This window comes from Anolis carolinensis, chromosome 1, assembly GCF_035594765.1.
Source record: "Anolis carolinensis isolate JA03-04 chromosome 1, rAnoCar3.1.pri, whole genome shotgun sequence".
Taxonomy (NCBI): domain Eukaryota; kingdom Metazoa; phylum Chordata; class Lepidosauria; order Squamata; family Dactyloidae; genus Anolis; species Anolis carolinensis.
The window spans coordinates 251,759,335-251,778,614 of record NC_085841.1 but is presented as its reverse complement, the minus strand read 5'-3'; the positions used below and the strand labels follow the sequence as shown (position 1 = coordinate 251,778,614).

General features: G+C 41.0%; 2 protein-coding genes and 1 long non-coding RNA gene across 14 annotated transcripts in view; 1 reads left to right on the top strand and 2 right to left on the bottom strand.

Moving 5' to 3' along the window:
• Window positions 1-969: 969 nt before the first annotated feature.
• Window positions 970-9,323, bottom strand: umps (uridine monophosphate synthetase). 2 transcript variants are annotated; one of them, XM_003230236.4, is made up of 6 exons: window positions 9,189-9,323; window positions 6,749-6,902; window positions 5,714-6,382; window positions 4,818-4,993; window positions 3,855-3,969; window positions 970-1,757 (listed from the first exon to the last, which is right to left on the bottom strand). In XM_003230236.4, exons 1-6 carry the CDS (start codon window positions 9,321-9,323, stop codon window positions 1,576-1,578), a joined length of 1,431 nt encoding a protein of 476 aa, XP_003230284.1. In that variant the 3' UTR covers window positions 970-1,575. The 2 variants fall into 2 exon arrangements, with proteins under 2 accessions (XP_003230284.1, XP_008122844.1); XM_008124637.3 differs by lacking the exon at window positions 9,189-9,323 and adding an exon at window positions 8,664-8,978.
• Window positions 9,324-9,358: 35 nt separating this feature from the next.
• Window positions 9,359-11,446, top strand: LOC134296797 (uncharacterized). 2 transcript variants are annotated; one of them, XR_010003671.1, is made up of 2 exons: window positions 9,359-9,471; window positions 9,795-11,446. It is a non-coding gene; the product is annotated as an uncharacterized LOC134296797 (long non-coding RNA). The 2 variants fall into 2 exon arrangements; XR_010003672.1 differs by having other exon boundaries at window positions 9,433-9,471; window positions 9,762-11,446.
• kalrn (kalirin RhoGEF kinase) overlaps window positions 11,444-19,280 on the bottom strand; it is a 627,264-nt gene continuing 619,427 nt past the window's right edge. For all 10 annotated transcript variants that reach the window (XM_008109458.3, XM_062971761.1, XM_062971850.1 and 7 more), the window contains 6 exons: window positions 19,149-19,280; window positions 18,745-18,909; window positions 18,267-18,345; window positions 17,007-17,207; window positions 16,362-16,500; window positions 11,444-15,907 (listed from right to left, as the gene is read on the bottom strand). In XM_008109458.3, coding sequence (XP_008107665.1) covers window positions 15,362-15,907; window positions 16,362-16,500; window positions 17,007-17,207; window positions 18,267-18,345; window positions 18,745-18,909; window positions 19,149-19,280 — 1,262 coding nt within the window. In that variant the 3' untranslated portion in view covers window positions 11,444-15,361. The remainder of the gene's footprint in view (window positions 15,908-16,361; window positions 16,501-17,006; window positions 17,208-18,266; window positions 18,346-18,744; window positions 18,910-19,148) is intronic.

Genomic DNA, 19,280 nt, shown 5'->3' with positions numbered 1-19,280 from the left:
TGAAGAGAATTGGCTGAAGAGAAGAATCATCTACTGGCCTCTGTGCTATATGTGTCACATCCAGACGATGCCTGCAACCCATACAGTGGAGACTAGAGAAATTGCTCAATGACCTGCCCAGAAAATACATCCAGTTTTGACGGTCTTTTCAGTGAGACCGTAGCAGTAGTTCTTATACCTGGCAAAACTAGAGTGAAAGCAGAAACAGAGAGGGCTAATAAAAGGCCTCAGAGATGTCTGGCCTTTTTGGAATAATGTGTAGATTCAGCTTTGCCTGGAAGATTCTCCTAATGACAGACTTAAGATATAGTTTGCAATTGTTCTGCTTAATGGCCCTGCTGCGAAATGGCTGATCCTATTCCTTTTGCATATGCTTTAGGTGAAGTATGCTACGGCCTATCATCGTAGTTTTACGCCCGCAGCAAGGCAAAGAGACGATGTTTACAAATGCTATCTCCCTTTTAGTCAGGATCTTCAGTAGAACAAAGTGGTACTAACGGACCAGTTCAAGGAAGATTTTGCAGGATTAAATGGCCAGGATGGAGTGTCCTGGTACGCCCAAGGGCTTGATCGAGAGTTGGCCAGAAAGTTCTTGAAGCACCTCCACATTTATGGCTTGATGTAGTACCTCTACAGCCCCACCTGAACCCCATACCCAATTCCTTTTAGTTCTCTGAGTCCTCAGGGGAAGAATCTATGCAACTAGGAGGGGCTTGGCCATAACTATCTGTGGAATAACAAAGCACCAGTGGCAGATAAGTATTTGCCTTGACTGTGGAGGGCTGGACATTTTGCTAAGTTCTTTTCTGCCCAAGAGAGATCGTCTGCACATTTGAGGGGGACTAAAACTGGCCCAGGTCCTGCCTCCAGTTTCTGGGGATACAACACAATGTCTTTCTGAATGACTGGAGAAGAATGGAGAAGTAGCTTTAAATACAACAAAGTTCTTCCCGTTTTCACATATAATAGTTGATTTTCCCAAATTTTATTGTGTAAAAAAAGCACAGCATGTTTTACTTTGAGACAATTGCAATCAAAGTATAAGGGTTTCCCAAGTGAGGCATGAGATAGAGGGCTACATAGCAAAATGGAATGTTTTGTCTCTACATACATAAAGGCATCCATTAAACTGTGGCCAAATGCACTGTTTCCCTATCAAAGGCACACAGTTCCTACACAAACACATTTCTGATACTATCTGAAGCATCTTGAGTCTGAACAGAGAAATTTAGCAGAGGACTCAGCTGTGCTACATTCAGTCCTTACATCCAACCCAGACAAGAATACTCACACCATGTGAGAACACATCACTTACTGTCACACCCTTAATGTCTGAAGTCAGCAGAGCAAAGAGAAGAAAAAATCCCTTTGGAGTTTTTTCATTACCTTTAGAAATGTAGGATCAGCAAAACAAGAAAAGTAGTTGTTTGAATCCATTGCCACTAAGTGTCACCACTGCATTTTGCATATTAGCAAATTTTAACACATACATTCACAAAGTAAACAATGAAGAATTACAGTTGTAATCGTGCGAGGTTCTAGAATAGCCTTACTTAAGGGAATGCAGCACTTGGCTTACATTTGTGCACCAACACCAATTCTCTGCAAATAGCTTTCCCATGCCAGCTTCCTATATGCCTCGGCTTCCTCTGCTTGATTGCATGCTGACAAGATGCCACGCCCTACAATGATGATATCTGAATGTCTTTTACCAATCAATTCTTGAGGACTCAGATACTTTTGCCCAAGGTTATCACCTGCAAGGTAAAATACAACATTGTTGACTGTCAGCAGTTTCCTTTTGGCGGTATGAAAATGCTGTAAACAATGGTCTCTTATCACCGAAGTGCTAAGGACACATGCATACACATTTCAAAAGAATGTATCAGTGCTGAGTAAACATCTGACAAATGAAGTTCATTGTAGATAAGTATGAACTAACAAATATGAAAGAAAGAAAAAATTCCACTTAGTTAACTTCCCATATTTTAAGAGCTGCCCTGAACAAGTAGTACTTTTAGGGTTGTGGTGGATAGCTGGATGGAAATTAAGTCAGGGGGTGGCAACAGTGGAAAAGGTACCAGGATCTATTAAGGGATTGAAAACGGAGTAACCAATCTTCCACAAATGCATGGTGTGGTTGCATTTAGAATAATAGTCAGAATTCTCTACTGTCATCTACTATGAATAACCCTATACATAGCTACATGGCAGAGGTGCCAAGGAACCCTATAAGTGAATTGTGAAATAAATAACAGGATAGCGGTAAGAGTGTCCCAATGTGCGCAGGCCTGGTTAGACTGCATTACCACCACACCCATTTCTTGGGGGGCTACACTGAGCCTACCAAAAAAACTCCAGATATTTGTGAACAAATGCCCTCTAGTGGACAGTGGGGACATGTTCACCATGTTTTGGGAGCCTTGTTGGGCAATTTGTGTTAGGAATCGCCTTAAAACATCAGAATACAAAGTCAGTGACCAGAAATCAATTCCTGTTCATTTTGCATTTCACACATTCTTGAGTGTAAATTGGCCCAGAGTTTCAAAAAACTTGTTTTCAAAAATTCTGCAAAATTTTTGGAAAATGATGTTTGATGTCTAGGACCCCTGAACATGTTGGAAAGGCCCCCCAGAGAGCAATTTTTGACCCCCTGGGAGGCCCTGCATGATACGTGAAGATCACAGGATACAATTTGCTCATCCCTGCTCTAAAAAGTCTCAGAGTCATCAAAGTCCTCTTGGTGGGGAGAGGAATGTCAGACTAGATCAGGAGTGGGAATCATTTGGGATTTTAAATGTTGGACAGCAGTCATATCCCATAAAGCCAAGGAGGAGGAAAGCTATACTTTGTAGTACAATCTTGTTTGAAAGGGCATATGATTTGCCCTCCTGAGCTAGATGAAACTGAGCAGGGCATTTATGGGTTAAAGAACATCAAAAGACCTTCTACTGCTGGCAACAGATAGCACTCCTAGGGGCGCACCATCTAAAAATCTCTCTGCTGCACCATTATAGTATTTAATGTGCATATTATATTTATTGCATAACAGATAGGGTTATGAACACTCAGGGTGAAAAAGAAAGCCTGACTTTCACAAGCAGACGTATGCATGACCAACATGTATTTCATATTTCATTTTTCTTCAAAAACAAGCAGAGACTATCAGAAAGAAATGCCTAACAGCTGTTATTCCCACACTTGTGCATTGTTAAAAGTGCCAACTTCACTGCAGAATGTATCCAAATGTTTATTTTCAGTGCTCAGTAGAACAATGCTGGAATGAGTGCTACCATACCAACCTATAGGGAAAATATTTCCAGAACTGCCTTTATTTGGCTGTTTCTGACACTGTATTATTCAAGTGTTTTATCTCTTTTCTACTCAGTCCCACAGACTCAAGTACCCGAAAGGCACTAGATCCTGTCTGATCTTGGCAGCTAAATAGGGTCAGTCCTGGTTAGGACTTGGATGGGAGAACGCCAACGAATGCCAGGAGTGGCAGATTATACTTCAGAGGAAGGAACTGGCAAAACCTCCTCTGAGAATTTCTTGCCAGGAAAACACTATAAAATGTATGGTATCACCATAAGTTAACAGCTGACATGGCGGCACGATTGAACAATCATCCTGTACCTCATAAGTTATTGCTTTATCCAGAGACAAATATCAAACAGAAGATTTTGTTTGATATGACAGCACATTACACAGTTCACGCATTATGGAAAAACTGAGAAATACTTCTCAGTTGAGCTCTCAATATCATTTATTCTGGATTGTACTGAAATGCAATGTGCTATCAAACAAAACATTCTATTTGAGTTCTGAACAGGTCACTTCCTGAAGATACTCACTTCCCGTCTGCATCTGAACACCTGGAGTCAAGTGAAGAAATTCTGGTTTTTCAGCTATCCTGGAGCCAGAAATAAATCCCAGGACAAAATCGGCATGCTCTTCAGCCATTTTAACCTACATGAGAATTAACACATATGTAAGAGTTAGATTTTCCAGAACAACAATGCTTTATATTCACTGTCAGAAGAAAAACACTAGAGTGATCTTATTATATAATCAGAGACTGCCTTAACCACATTCACATGCTTCCATACATGGACCAGTAGCTCTCCTATAAATTAATGGATATGTCATGCATAAGCACACCAATTCCTTGCTTCCTTTACCTCAGATCCTTCAGTTACCCTATTTGCACTACCCAGCTTCCTTCCCAGTTGTGTGCACTTCTTCAAGACACGACAGTCATCTTAAATACCTGAAGGGATGCCACATAGAAAATACTGTTTTGTTTTTTGCTTCTCCAGAGATCAGAATATGAATGGATAGGTTCAAATTATAAAAAAGAGATTCCAACTAAGCATTTTTTTTAAAAAAACTTCTTTACTATAGGGATTGTTCAACAGTGAAATAGATTGCGTCGGGGTAGTGGATTTCTGCTTTAGAAGTGTTTAAATTGATGTTGGAAGGCCATTTCTCAGGAGTGTTTTTGTTATACATTTTTGTATGACAGGAGGTTGGCTTAGATGGCCATTGTGGCCTCCTCCAATTTTATGATTTTATAAGTCAGCCTGAAAAAAATAAACTGCTTCCTCTCAAACGCAGCTGTCCTCTTACTACTGCTGTACCTCCACTCTAGGTTCCCTTACAACAGTCAGTAAGACCATCAATCAGTTCACCAAAAAGGTAAATATCCTTTAAAGAGAAAAGAAGTATGGAACAGCTGTTCCTTTCCTTATCACCATGAGGAAGGTGAGATGCTCCAAATATTTTCCAGCTTCATGTACATTACTGCGGTCACTTACCACAGCTTTAGTATAGTCACCAGTTGCCAAGGACCCCTCTGAGCTCATCTCTCCAATCAAGAGACACCCCCGTTGTAAAGGGTTCCCTACTTCTTTCAATCCCTTCACAACTCCAGGGCCAGGAACTGCGTGGGCATTAACTATATCTGACCAGGATGCTATTTTGAAAATGCCACCTGGAAGACAGAATGGGAAAGTTACCAACTGAAGAGTTTTTCCTCTACAGTATTAGCCTCAAACCCCTTTCCATGACTTGATTTGTATGGTAAAAACATTGCCTTGAATTAAATATTTCTCACACTTAACAAGAGCATAATAAATAAGCAGCCTTATCAGTTCTTTTAAACTCTGGATAAAGAAGCACATGTGCATGTCATGTATAATATATGTTTAAAATATACAGCTGCAAGATGTTACGCATTTTGTATATTATTTTCCTCTAACTTAAACATTGTTCTATGAACATTTTGAACTACATCATAACATTTGAAGATAAGTTTCTTTCAATTTGTATATTGGTTGAGAAGCACAAATAGGTTGATCTTCCTTGTCTCTAACAAATGGAATATCAAGACTTGTGCTTCATTAGTATAATTAATATTAACATAAAAACAAGATGTGCTCATCACAACACGTGCAAAAATTCTGCTCAAGATAAACACTGAAGTCTTGGCCCAAATCCAATCATTAATGCAAATTAGAACAGGCCTTTAATCCAATGAGAACCTGGTAACTGAACACTTACAGAAGTCACATTGATTCATTAGCTGGATTCAGGCCTTGAACAAGTCACATACACGTCTATATTGACAATCAGAGATTTGATAAACACTTGAATGGAAAACGGATCAAGTTTTAGGCAGGTTAGGGTTTGGTAACTGGGAAGTCAAATTCACCTTCATACTGATGTTTCACCGTATTTCCAATGTCTGCAAACTTGCGGTCTTCAAATATCAAGAATTCATGCTGGTCTGCAAATTTTCGCAACTCTTTTACTACCTCTTGGGAAAAATCACCCAGAATGTCAATATGTGTTTTCAAGATACAGATGGAGGGGCCCAGAATATCAGCCAGCTGGAGCAATTCTTTGGACGTGGTCACATCAGCAGAAAGGCATAAGTTAGACTGCTTTTTCTCCATGATTCTGAGAAGTTGGGCAGCCAAGGGATGAATGCCTGGTAGCTCTGCCCGAGCAGCAAAACTCATTTCTTTGCATATCCTTTTGGTAGGAGCCAAACCCTTTTGCTCAGACGGTTCAACAATATTCTCCCGAATGAATTTTTCAACCCTAGCCACCATCTCAGGAGAGACTTTCTGCTGCTGCTCTAGGATCTTGAGAATTTGAGACAAGGCATATACAGAGTGCAGCCGAATCCCATGCTTTTTCAACACAGCTTTCCCTCCTTGCTCTCTATCCAAGAGCACTATAGCATCCGTCACTTGCAGCCCTTCTTTCCGAAGGACCTCCGCTGTCTCCAAGACACTTGAACCACTCGTAACTACATCTTCAATAATCAGACAAGTTTCTCCAGGGTTTATCGTGCCCTCGACAAGACGCTTTGTGCCTTTAAAAGCAATAAAATGAACATTTTTCATTCAAAGTTCCAAACAAGAAATTGTCATTACTATAAAACAAATGATGCATACACCATTCGTTAACAAGTAAACTCAGGCTGAAATGCATTTATGTTCTTAGATTATGCATGCATTGCTTATATCAGAAGACATGTTTTCCAAATCCACTAAGAGCAATTAATATTAATAATACGTTTTATTTATGTCCCATTCCCTCTCCCCGAAGGGATTATTATTCTATGTCTTAATATATTAATTGGAAAACTGGACTTATTATTACAAACACCTTTCCAAGCTTGATCATTAATAGTTTATAGAGTAATATTTACTATTAGCAACATTTGTATTATTTTTACCATGATCTTTAGCTTCCTTTCGCCGTATAAGCATTGGGATCTGTTTGGTCGAGCAGATGATTGTAGCCAATGGCAAAGCCGTGTAAGGGACGCCACACACAGAATCATACTGGAGTTTCGCATCCTCTGCAGTTTGAAAAAGGAGGTCTGCTACCTGAAAGAAATCAAGAGGCTTTTCATTTTTCACCTTGACTTGCTAACGGAGTTTCTTATTTCTTATTTAAAACATTTATATTCTGCCCTTCTCACCCTGAAGGGGACTCAGGGCGGAGCACAACATATATAGGCAAACACTCCATGCCGGGACATAAAATAATTATAAATATACACAAACATTAAAATCAGTTATATCTACTTTAAAATCTGTTGTTTAAACCAACTCAGGACATCATGCTGGCTCCGGTCAGCAGAGTAGGTTTCCTATTATTGCCTTATTGAACTGCCTCAAAGGCTGACCAAGGCTGCTGGAGTGCCAGGTGGGAGTCTCAGCAGTTTCTTAAAGACGTGACTTAGTCCCACAGTCACGTCTTTACCATCTTTCTGAAGGACAGGAGGGAGGGGGCTGGTCTAATCTCCCCAAGGAGGGAGTTCTATAGCCGGAGGGCAATCACTGAGAAGGCCCTGTTTCTCGTCCCTGCCAAACGCACCCTGCAGGAAATGTCTGCCTTCCTTCCTCTCACCAGATCTCACAGTATTACTTCACACAACTATTGTATGGCTGCATTAAGCGACATATAAAACACAAGCCCTATTGGTTGACCTTTGATATATAATTCACAGAGATGCTCCCTTGTCATGGCAGATTGCTCAAACCAGGATTGGATCAAGATTTCCATCATCCTGATCTAACCGGTAATAGGTCTGGATTGAAATACTGGTACAGTAGAGTCTCACTTATCCAAGCTAAACAGGCCGGCAGAACCTTGGATAAGCGAATATCTTGGATAATAAGGAGGGATTAAGGGAAAGCCTATTAAACATCAAATTCGGTTATGATTTTACAAATTAAGCACCAAAACATGTTATAAAACAAATTTGACAGAAAAAGCAGTTCAATACGCAGTAATGTTATGTTGTAATTACTGTATTTACAAATTTAGCACCAAAATATCATGATATATTGAATACATTGATTACAAAAATGGCTTGGATAATCCAGAGGTTTGGAAAAGTGAGACTCTACTGTATCTTGTAATCTCCCTTCTGTATGTTTTATTTGCCTCTTGACATTTAAGTCCATGACATTTCCAATATTATCTACAATGGTACTGTCTTAAATTCTTTTTCCTGGCCTGCTGTTTACATTGACTGTATTTCTTCAATTCTGAGATGCACTTTCCCCCCCCTCATATAAACTTTTCCAAGGGGGTTGCGTCTTAGAATCACAGATATGTCTTGTCTGCTTGAAGCAAGTGAGAATGTTGCAATTGACCACACTGATTAACAGCTTCAAAGCCTGGTTGCTTCCTGCCTGGGGGAATCCTTCGTTGGGAGGTGTTAGCTGGCCCTGACTGTTTCATGTCTAAAATTCCCCCGTTTTTCTGAATATTGCTCATTTACTGTCCTGATTTTAGAGTTCTATCCTCCTAACAAAGGATTCCCCCAGGCAGGAAGAAGCCAGACTTTGAAACTATAAGGCGATTTAATACTAGTCAAGGTAATCAATTGCAACATCCACACTTGCCTCAAACAGACAAGTTCTTTCTCCCACCCTGGACCTTCTACAGATATATAAACCTCACTTGCCTAGTTTCCAATATACCTCACAACCTCTGCGGATGCCTGCCACAGATGTGGGCGAAACGTCAGGAGAGAATGCTTCTGGAACATGGCCATACTGACCGGAAAACTCCCAGCAACCCAGTGTTTCCAACCATGAAAGCCTTCGATATTTGGCCCTTCGGGCGTTTTGTACCTCAACTCTCAGCAGCCCCAACCACCTTGCTAAAATTCTGGGGGATGGAATCCAAACGACTATACAGTGCCACTTGGCGCTGAGAAGCCATTCTCTTCTCGAACCTATCAACAGCCCCGCCCGATTCATTTGATAGGCTCTGGAGATGATAGACGTGTGAAATGCCCTAAACTCCGCCCCCTCCTCAAAAAAAAGCGCGCCAAACACTTGAGCCTACCCTTCTATCAATCTCCGCCTCCTCTCCACCTATCCAGAGCCGCAGATACTTCCAAGGCCCGCCCCTTGCTGTTTCTTAGGTGCTATTGGCTCACATACACGAGACGCGACAGCCCCCATTTTTTTTTCGAGGACCCAGCGTTCTAACCTTCAGGGCTCCTTCCTTCTATCAATCTCTTTCCTCTAAACCTATCAGAAGCCGCCACTGCCGCTTCATAGACCCGCCTCCTCGCTGTTTAGCAGACGCTATTGGCCACTCCCTCTTTAAAGCCTCCTCGCCCGCTCTGAGGCCGAGACGCGCGCCCCCACCTTGTTCAACAAGCTCGGCTCCGAGGCGGTGACGCGCAGGTCGACGTAGACTGGGGAGACGAGGCCGCTCTTGAGCAGGAACTCCCCGAAGCGCAGCGCCTTCGCGGCATGCAAGGCTGAAGCCAACGCCTCCATCGCGTGCCCGCGCTTGCTCCTGAGTCGCGCGACTAAGAGCGCTTTCCTGTCGCCGCGAGGGGAAGTGGGAGGAAGCAAAAGGGGAGGGGACTGCGCATGCTCGTTGTAAGCCAATTGATCGCGCACTGTAGGAATGCGGCTCCCAAAGGTAGGTCCCGTGTGTGTTTACTTCAGCAGTGTGGTTCAGGCAAGGACACGCTTGGGCCCTCGCTCCAGGGGTTTTGGACTTCAACTCCCACCATTCCTCACAGCCTCAGGCCCCTTCCTTTTCGGGCCTGAGGCTGTGAGGAATGGTGGGAGTTGAAGTCCAAAACCCCTGGAGCAAGGGCCCAAACTTGCCCTTGCCTGGTGTAGATACGCCCAGAGTGCAAACTATGGAAGGCTCTTGGCCATTTGCAAATATTCACACTTCTTTCTCCCGCCCTGGACCTTCCACAGATATATAAACCCCACTTGCTTGGTTTCCAACAGACCTCACAACCTCTGAGGATGCCTGCCATAGATGTGGGTGAAACGTCAGGTGAATGCTTCCGGACATGGACAGACAGCCCAGAAAACTCACAGCAACCCAGTGATTCCAGCCTTCGGCAACACATTGACTATGTGGATAAGGTAGCAATTTAGCCCTTAATTGTCTCCCGATTCTAGCCACATCTGGGACATTTCAAACTGCAGCTCACATAACCATATTCACTTTTTGCCCCTGGGTTGCAAGGCAGAAGAAGGCCTTCCATAGATTCCCAGCTGTCACTCTCAGACCAAGTTGCTTGTGGCCATAGGGGAGCTTACCGAAATACTACCTGTTTCTTCCTTTTCTCAGAAGATAAGCAATGTTCATCCTTTGGTTCTCTGGTGTCCACTGGTTTGCGTTTTTTTTCACTCCCTCCATTAGATGACGTTTACTGCTTGGGAGGAGAGCAATGACCAACTTAAGTAAAATAGTGAAGAGTAGAGACATCACACTGGCAACGAAGGTCCGCATAGTGAAAGCAATGATATTCCCCATAGTAACCTATGGATGCGAGACTGGATCATAAGGAAGGCTGACTGAAGGAAGCTTCTGAACTGTGGTGTTGGAGGAACATTCTGAGATTGCCTTGGACTGAAATGAGATCCAACCAGTCTATAAAAGGTAAAGGTTTCCCCTGACGTGAAGTACAGTCGTGACTGACTCTGGGGGTTGGTGCTCATCTCCATTTCTAAGCCAAAGAGCCGGCGTTGTCCATAGACATCTCCAAGGTCATGTGGCTGGCATGACTGCATGGAGCGCTGTTACCTTCCCACCGGAGCGGTACCTTTTGATCTCACATTTGCATGTTTTCGAACTGCTAGGTTGGCAGGAGCTGGGGCTAACAGCAGGCGCTCATTCTGCTCCCGGGATTTGAACCTGGGACCTTTTGGTCCGCAAGTTCAGCAGCTCAGCACTTTAACACACTGTGCCACCAGGGGCCCCAACCAGTCTATACTCCAGGAAATAATGCCCGACTGCTCACTGGAGGGAATGATATTAGAGGCAAAGATGAAGTAATTTGGCCACATAATGAGAAGGCAGGAAAGCTTGGAGAAGACAATGATGCTGGGGAAAATTGAAGGAAAAAGGAAGAGGGGCCGACCAAGGGCAAGATGGGTGGATGGTATCCTTGAAGTGACTGGCTTGATCTTGAAGGAGCTGTGGGTGACCATGGCCAACAGGGAGCTCTGGCGTGGGCTGGTCCATGAGGTCATGAAGAGTCAAAAGCGACTGATCGAAGAAAAAACAACAGTTAACACTGTTGTTATTGTGATCTACTTGATATTATTTAGCCCTAAAGCAGTGGTTCTCAACCTGTGGGCCCTGAGGTGTTTTAGCCTACAACTTCCAGAAATCCCAGCCAGTTTACCTGCTATTAGGAACTGTCGGAGTTGAAGTCCAAAACACCTGGAGGCCCAAAGGTTGGGAACTACTATTGTAGTAGATGCACCTTTGGTTTCATGGCTCAGCAAGAATTCCTTCATTTCCCTGCCTGACATCTTAATTGTACCACATTGGTTCCACACTCCTGTTCTCAATCTGTTGTATTTGGCTTGGTTTTATCAGGAAAAATTGCTTTTGTATCTTTAAAACAATAAACATCAATTGCTCATTCTTTTGTATATTGTATTTGTACAGAAGGCAGTCACCTAAAATGTAAATTTTATCATCTGTACATAACATATATTGCTGAAAAATAACATGTGAGAGCCGATAATCACTTTACAACATCACAAATGAATCATAAGTAAAATATTTACAAAATGTCTGTAGAAAACACATGTACGTACAAAACAAAATCAGTAAAATAATAAAATAACACTTAAGGCAGACTAGCAAAAGACTGAAAATATTAAGGCTGTGGAATTAGTTTGCACCTTGGAAAAGTATAAGCTCTTTGAATTTTAGGGTTGGAAGGGAATGTGGAGGCCTGGGATCCTGACAGATGGCTCCTGTTTCAATGTCTCCAGGAAAGGAGAGCCCAGATTCTCCATCCTAACAATGCAGTCCCCATCACCACTATCCACAATGATAGCTGAAAAGATTTTAATCCTCAATATGTCAATGCAGAAGAAAGCATAAGTTTGATGAGTTTCACTTGGACAGGGATGGCAAATGGTGCAGTTCTACCTAAGATACTTCAAGCCCAGTGGGACTTACTCCCATGCGTAGCACTGCAACCTACGATATAATTGCCTGCTGTTCCCTTTGCATGTCAGATTTTATTTGCAGTGCAAGATCAACACTGCAGAGTGACATGTCAGGGAAAGCAGAACGAACGGAAAGCGTATTGAAAAGCAGGGAATGAAGGTAAGATATGGCTCAAGTAGAACCAAAGATTATTTTAGAGTGTGAGCCTGTGAAATACAACAGTCACAAGAATAACAATTCCTGAACAGCTATTTGATGTTTGATGGCAGTTGTATAACCAGTCTATCTGGGGAAAGGGGAAGGAGATACTCTTAGGAAAGCACCATTGTCTGTTGGGTGATAAAAGATCAGAACGGGTGATAAATCAGCCCATTCTCTACAACTAAATGGTAAGAAAATAAAGTTATAAATGAAATGGCATTGAGATTCTTCTGAGAGCAATTCTGTATATAGCAGTACTTGGTTATAAAGCAATGTCTGCAAATGACTGCTAATTTTTCTATGAAAAGCAAGGGATAAAAATGATTGGGCAAAGAACTTCATTTTCTTTTCCTTGTGGAAAGGCACGATACTTTTTAAATCCATATTTGCTATTCATTGAATCTCAAATCAATGCTCTTTCCTATCTCTCTCCCTCATTGCATTATTATTTGTTGTCTTGGAGAGAAAAGCAATGCATTTAATACACTTGCTGCTCCCATAGTTGTAAAAGGCTAATTTACTATATAAATCAAGTTGTAAAAATGATTTTATTTTTTTAAAGCCCTTTGAAAGCAGAAATGCATACTCAATCATGACAGATATACCCTAATTTAAAATGTCATTAGCCTTAGGAGAGAGGCAGCCAGTCAGAAAATAAAGAGGAAGCCTCCAAGAAATACCATAAAATGTTAGCTTTGCCACAAAAAATAGAGAACACTGCCCCTGAAAAGACTGAGTTTGGTGTAACAATCCTAGTCTAAGAAATCAAGAACAATCTAATTGTCGATGAGTCATCACCTTTTCCCATGAAGATTCCCTGGTTTCTTAAAGCACATATTTTCATGAAATCCAAACTGAAAAGCTGATTTAGTCTTGCCTACAAATCAGGATATCAAATACAGAAGCTTGAACAATAGGCTATGGCAAATGAACTGAATCATTTATATTTTGTTCATTTGGCTTCATTTATTAGCCATAAAATCTTAATTTGTTCAGTTTACTATGGTTCTTTAAACTTTATAAGATACATTTCCCGTGCACCTTGGCTTCCTCATTTATCGTTCTGTGTCACAGAGCGCACCCCCCCCCCCCCAAAAGTAGGACAGGTTGTAGGTGCTGAGATACGCTCAAGAAGGTATCCCTGCATAAGCAAGCAAGGAGAGAGAAATAGAATAGCCCTATAATTTAAGTGATGAAGAGCAGCATGTAATCAGATTTGAAAGTTGTCTTCACTTTCCTTCTTGCTTGTCAGACAAGTGGTATAGTAGAAACAATGCTACGGTATCTTCCTAACTTTGAATGTTTAGTGTTACTCACAGAACCCTCCAGTCATCACAGTTAGTGGCCAAGCTGTCAGGGGGAATGCTCTGGAAGTCCTAATCTCCAAACTCTGCCCTGCATTTCAGCATCAGGATAAGAGCCCTTGTCTCAACACCACTGGCTTGGATGCAGACTATTAATTACCAAGCAGTATTTTACCAAAGTGTCACATATAACCAACTGGCAAACCAGTAATAGTTTATTGTTCTGCCAAGTTTATGCAAAACACTTATCCCTCCCCTGCCTCTTCCATATTTGGAAGGTACGGAAGTGTAAGATTTTCTTTATAATATGGCAGAGTAATGCAGACCAGTGGCCTGTAATGTGATGATATTTGGTCATGTACCACTAGAGCAATGGTCATCTGATTTCAGTCCAACGTTGTTGCTTTAACTGAATTTCTTGGTTTAGTACAGCCACATAAAAATCTTGCACCCCACAGGAACAATCCCAACATACCAGTCATGGTAGGAAAACTTTCTCCACACTGCCATTGCTTGTGACTTGCTCTATCACACCGTATCGTTTATAGGGCATCTGTTGCCCAAGAGGAAAGAAAAAAAGGCAGACATAAAGTGTTGGCTAATTTAACTTCTAAAGAATTAATATATCTTGATGCCAAATCCCCTTAAAAATTGGGGTAGTTTCTACAACAATAACACAAGATTACTATAATTTCCAAAACCATTTAGTTTAGAAACAGTGCAACTGTGATGACTTCTAATAGTATCCATTATTTTCTGTAATGTCATATCAAACAGGGGACTGAATGAAAATGCCAGGATAGATGCTGGGATGATGAGGCTAAAAAGATGGACATTATGTACACGTATAGTAAGATACCAGTTATGCAGCCACAAACATAAAAATGGATCCACTATACTTACCATACTTTGGCCAATTTTGGATTGATTTCACAACTTTTAAAACCAGAAAAGGAATGAGTTCCTTCTCTTGTTATAGACTATATGAGAATTCAAGAAACATCCTGCATTAGAAAAAGTCTTTCACATCTACTTTACAGATACCAGCAATTATTTTAACATAGCCTTTTCTCAATGCACAGTTTTTGCAAAAGGTTTTCTGTACAAGAGTTATAAAAATTATTTTAAAAATTTTCTCATTGTGCTTTGTCTATATATGATGTTTCATTGAATTTATCACCTTTGCAGTAGCATTTCATAATATTTTTTTAACAAGAGAATGCTGTAAAATCCAGAAAGGGTGTATTGGCAAAGGTCTACTATGGTCTCTATCAACAAAATTTATCCGTTGTACCATTGGCAAAGCTTGCATCATGAAGGCTGGGTGCCATAAAACAGTTATCATGACACAATTCTTATTTAAGATGAGTGAAGTTTATCATGAAGGATAGATCTGAAGAATAGTTTGAACAATTTGTATAAGATCTGAAATCTGTTGGTAAAGTTTGTTTTTCACAAAATTCTGACTGCAGAGAGTCAGACTTGTTTTCTAACATCTTTCTAATACATAATTTCAATAGTAATGGAATTGGTAAGACTGTCTGGGTCTTTTAGAAAGCTGCCTTTCAAAACTAAGGCAACTGTATTTTGGTTCCCATTCTCCACTGACATCCTTTTAAACATTCATCGGAATGTAAAATAGCCACATCATTACACAAGAAAGCCACCCACCAAGTTGCATGAGCAACATCTGAAAGCATCTAATTCTACCTAGCTAGATCATGAAGCCGCTGGAACAGTTCATATACTCTTTCAGACATCACATCAAATATAATACTTTATACATACAGTAAAAGAGAGAGAGAGAGTCTGCTTTCTCTCTCTTCACGCCCTATAGCTCCTCAGTGCCAAGTCAGAGTTCTTCTATTGCATTATGTTCCTGAGTTCATCCTGCTCATTATGAAGCTCTTAACATTGGGAATCGGGCGCACATCAAACTGGTGTTTGCGGCGTTCAATGAAACTGGCCAGGCGTGAGGTATCCAGAGGGATTTTGGAATAGCTGCCATTGTGAAACTGCAACCAAGGATGCTGCAAGCAAGTGGCAGCTGTTGGCCTCCTCCTGAAGTCTTCCTGAAGGATGACAGTGATGAAATCTCTGGCAGCATGGCTCACGTCGCAGAAATACTCATTGGGGAAGCTGAAATCCACCCGGCATACGTTGATGCACGTCTCCTCCCTGCTTTCATCCAGAAAGGGAGAGACCCCACTCAGCATGACATAGGTGAGCACGCCCAGACTCCAGATGTCCGTGCCGAGTGAAACTGGAGCACCTTGGAGAACCTCGGGAGCAGCAAACTCGGGGTTTCCAAGGAGATGGTGAATGTGGTAGTGCCCTGTGATTTGGACAGCATCTTCGAGGTCTATTAACTTAACTCGAGGCACTGGGATCCGCAAGTCAATGAGCAGATTTTCTGGCTGTTGAGAATAACATAAAACAACTCCACTGTCTGTTATTTTTGCAATAAAAAAATAATTTTAAGCCAACACTGGTTCATGATTACTTTTCAGGTAAGAAAACAATGAACACCTGACATCTCTAAGAAAAGCCATGATGGACAATGAATGGATAGATAAAAATAAAATTGTAGTTGTTTACAGATCTTTGTGAATTATGCTGCACTTGCTATTCACAATAAATTAATAAAACTATAGGTCAGAGGAAAAATTATCATCATGCAGTCGATGTTCAAAACAGGTTTCCTACCATATCCATTTGCCATTAATAAATGCCATAATTGAGTAATGTTTTATTCATAAGACTGATTATTTCCATAGGGGAAAAATAAAATAATGATTTAAATACTGGTATGAAAGGACTGTCTACATATACAACATATATAATATTGTACACATTATTTCTCATTCCTACCTTTATATCCAAATGAGCAACTCTGCAATTGTGAAGGTACTGTAAGGCTTCCATTGTGTCTCTTATGTAAAAGGCTACTTTGTCTTCCATCAGTTCATCATGATTCATAAGGTAGTCCAGAAGACGGCCATCATCCATTCTAAAATTCAACAATAACCCACTATGAAATCTAACACAATTACAAAGAATTGCTGTTGGCTGAAACATTAATTACAAGTTTAATATTTAAAACTCTTCAGTCAAAAAAGTTTCAAGACTATGATAAAATATGGATGAGAGATCCCCCCACCAGCAAACTTTAATGTGGTAAATATTTTAGAAAATATAAAGGATTTTTAAAAGGAATAATAAAACATTTTATTATATAGCACAGTCTATTAAAAGCTTATGCATAGAATTACATTTTTATCAACAATGCAATACTAATTTCAAATTGTAATTCTGATGCAAGCTCATTTCTATTGATTTATAATGCCACCCAACATGCCATATACACTTGCAGCCTCCAGTAAGAGAGCAGAGTTTTGTTGGCTGTTGCAGTAGTAAAATGGCAAGCATTTATGAAGCTCACTACATGTATGACAGAAAAGATAAATTAACCCTCATAATGATGATTGAGAAGCTGGGCCTCCATTTCAGACTTACAGTTCTAAAACTAAGATATAGGAAGAAGGTGATTCATAAGTGTCATGAATAGTGATATACTGAGGATGTTGTAAATGTTGCAGCATGGCTGCCTCGTGGGCTGCCTGTTCCTTCTTCTTCATTTTTTTATTGATGAACTTCACCGCAACATCCTTCCTAGTGGCTTTGTGGACACATTTCTTGACAACAGCAAATCGGCCCCTGGAAGGGGGAAATGACAAGGAAATTTGTTCATCAATAAGTCAACAACAAAACCATTTCCTGAGAGCCTTTTTGAATCGGGTCATTAATACTGTTGAAGGAATTGAAGTAAATAACCTGTCCATAACTTTCCTCTTTATAATTTGGATGCAGTTACCATGATATCTGCTGGGTTTGGTTCCAGGACTCCTGTAAATATCAAAATCCATGGATACTCATGTCCCATTATAAATCATGATCTAGTATAATGGTGTCCCTGATGTAGTAAAGGTAAAGGTTTTCCCCTGACATTAAGTCTAGTCATGTCTGACTCTGGAGGTTGGTGCTCATCACCATTTCTAAGCCGAAGAACTGGTGTTGTCCGTAGACACTTCCAAGGTCATGTGGCCAGCCTGACTGCATGGAGCACCGTTACCTTCCCAGCAGAGTGGTACTTATTAATTACTCACATTTGCATATTTTTGAACTGCTAGGTTGGGGCTAACAGGGGGAGCTCACTCTGCTCCCCAGATTCCAACTACCGACCTTTCAGTCAGCAAGTTCAGCAGCTCAGTTCACATTGAAAGCTAACAATTGTCAGAATAATATTCCCTACTAATATTCTTTATATGTGATTTTCTACTTTAGAGACCTACCCTTCACATCTGCTATATGAACCCACTAACCTGATGGGCCCAAAGGAGATTATACAGTGGGATCTGTGTACACGTATATACATGTGACCGGGGGGGGGGGGGTGTGTTAATGGAAAAATGATGGATACAAGTAGGGGACAAGGGCAATTACATATGCATTTTTAAAATCTTTTTTTGTTAAATTGTTTATACACACACACACACACACACACACACACACACACACACCCCGTATAAGCCGCCTATGTTACCTTCTAAACTTCCTCATACGAAAAAGTGGTTATGTTATACTCATTTGACCCTAATTAATTAATTAATTTAAAAAATCTCAAGATGTGATCTTAACATACTGAAATCAAGTATTTTTCAAAAACGGTTTTCTAAAAGAGAACGTCCATTGTGAGCTAGTTAATTGTAGTATTACCTTCCAATCTCATTCAGTTCTGTATAGGCAAAATCAAAGTTCTCTTTCCAGGTAATGGTGGCTCCATCAGCTGCAGCATCTTTGTGAAACCAGAAAGGGTAAGTAACAGAATTGTAATATTCTATCTTCTATCTATACACATAACAAAAGTGAAAACTGTATGTGTGTATGTGGCACGGGTATCCACTCACATATACAGCCTCCACAAACAGCTTCAACTCTCAGTGCTGAGCAGCCACCAATCGCCCTCCCTCCAAGGAACATTGCAGGTTATAGCACGATGAGGTTGAAGTGCAGGGAGGTGCAGAGCCAGCCCCACTGTCGCTAGTGTTGTAGGCTTACATTCCCATCCTCATTTGCTGAACCCAGCTTCTCTTTCTCAGCACAAATGCAATCCCATCAATTCTGATGTGTTACGTTGGGCTTTTTTCACTTTATGAAAATGTTTATGTTTCCTGTATCTGATAAAGTGACTCACCATATTCTGGAAGTTTTGCAAACTCAGAAGCCTCACTGGGTAAGCTAATTCCCCAGGGGTTGCTGGCACTGACTCGAAACTGATAGGAACAGCCAGGTGTGAGGTCTTCAATGACGAGGTAGGTGTCCAAAGTGGAGGCAACCGACTGCTGCCAGACCTGTGACCCTGTTTTATGGAGACAGTAAGGAGAGGTGAGATGATCAAAACTGAAATGTGTTTATGAATTTCACTAAAAGGATTCCAGCTACTCTTGTAATCTGCAAGGCAGATTATTTCTACTACTCCTTAGGTGAGACCTGCAATTCAAAGTATAAGAATTTGTAATTTCATCTCAACAGACCTGAAGAAAATGTATCACAACGTATTAGAGCCCTGAATGGTTCAACAGGTAAGTGCTTTCTTACCTTCTTCTCTGTACTCCACTGTGTAACCTGAAATAGTGCAGTTCCCTGTACTGGATGGAGGCAGCCAACGAAGAATGACGGAAGTGCAGCTCCTTTCCTGAGCAATAGGCCGATTTGGGGCTGCAGGGACAC

Bases quoted from the DNA above. Each gene is read 5' to 3' on its own strand.
- umps (XM_003230236.4), bottom strand. From the start codon at position 9,323: ATGGAGGCGTTGGCTTCAGCCTTGCATGCCGCGAAGGCGCTGCGCTTC. The intron at 3,970-4,817 runs GTAAGTGACCGC...ATTCTCATGTAG, and splicing joins GTGACTATACTAAAGCTGTG to GTTAAAATGGCTGAAGAGCA. The intron at 1,758-3,854 runs GTGAGTATCTTC...TTTACCTTGCAG, and splicing joins TGTTCAGATGCAGACGGGAA to GTGATAACCTTGGGCAAAAG.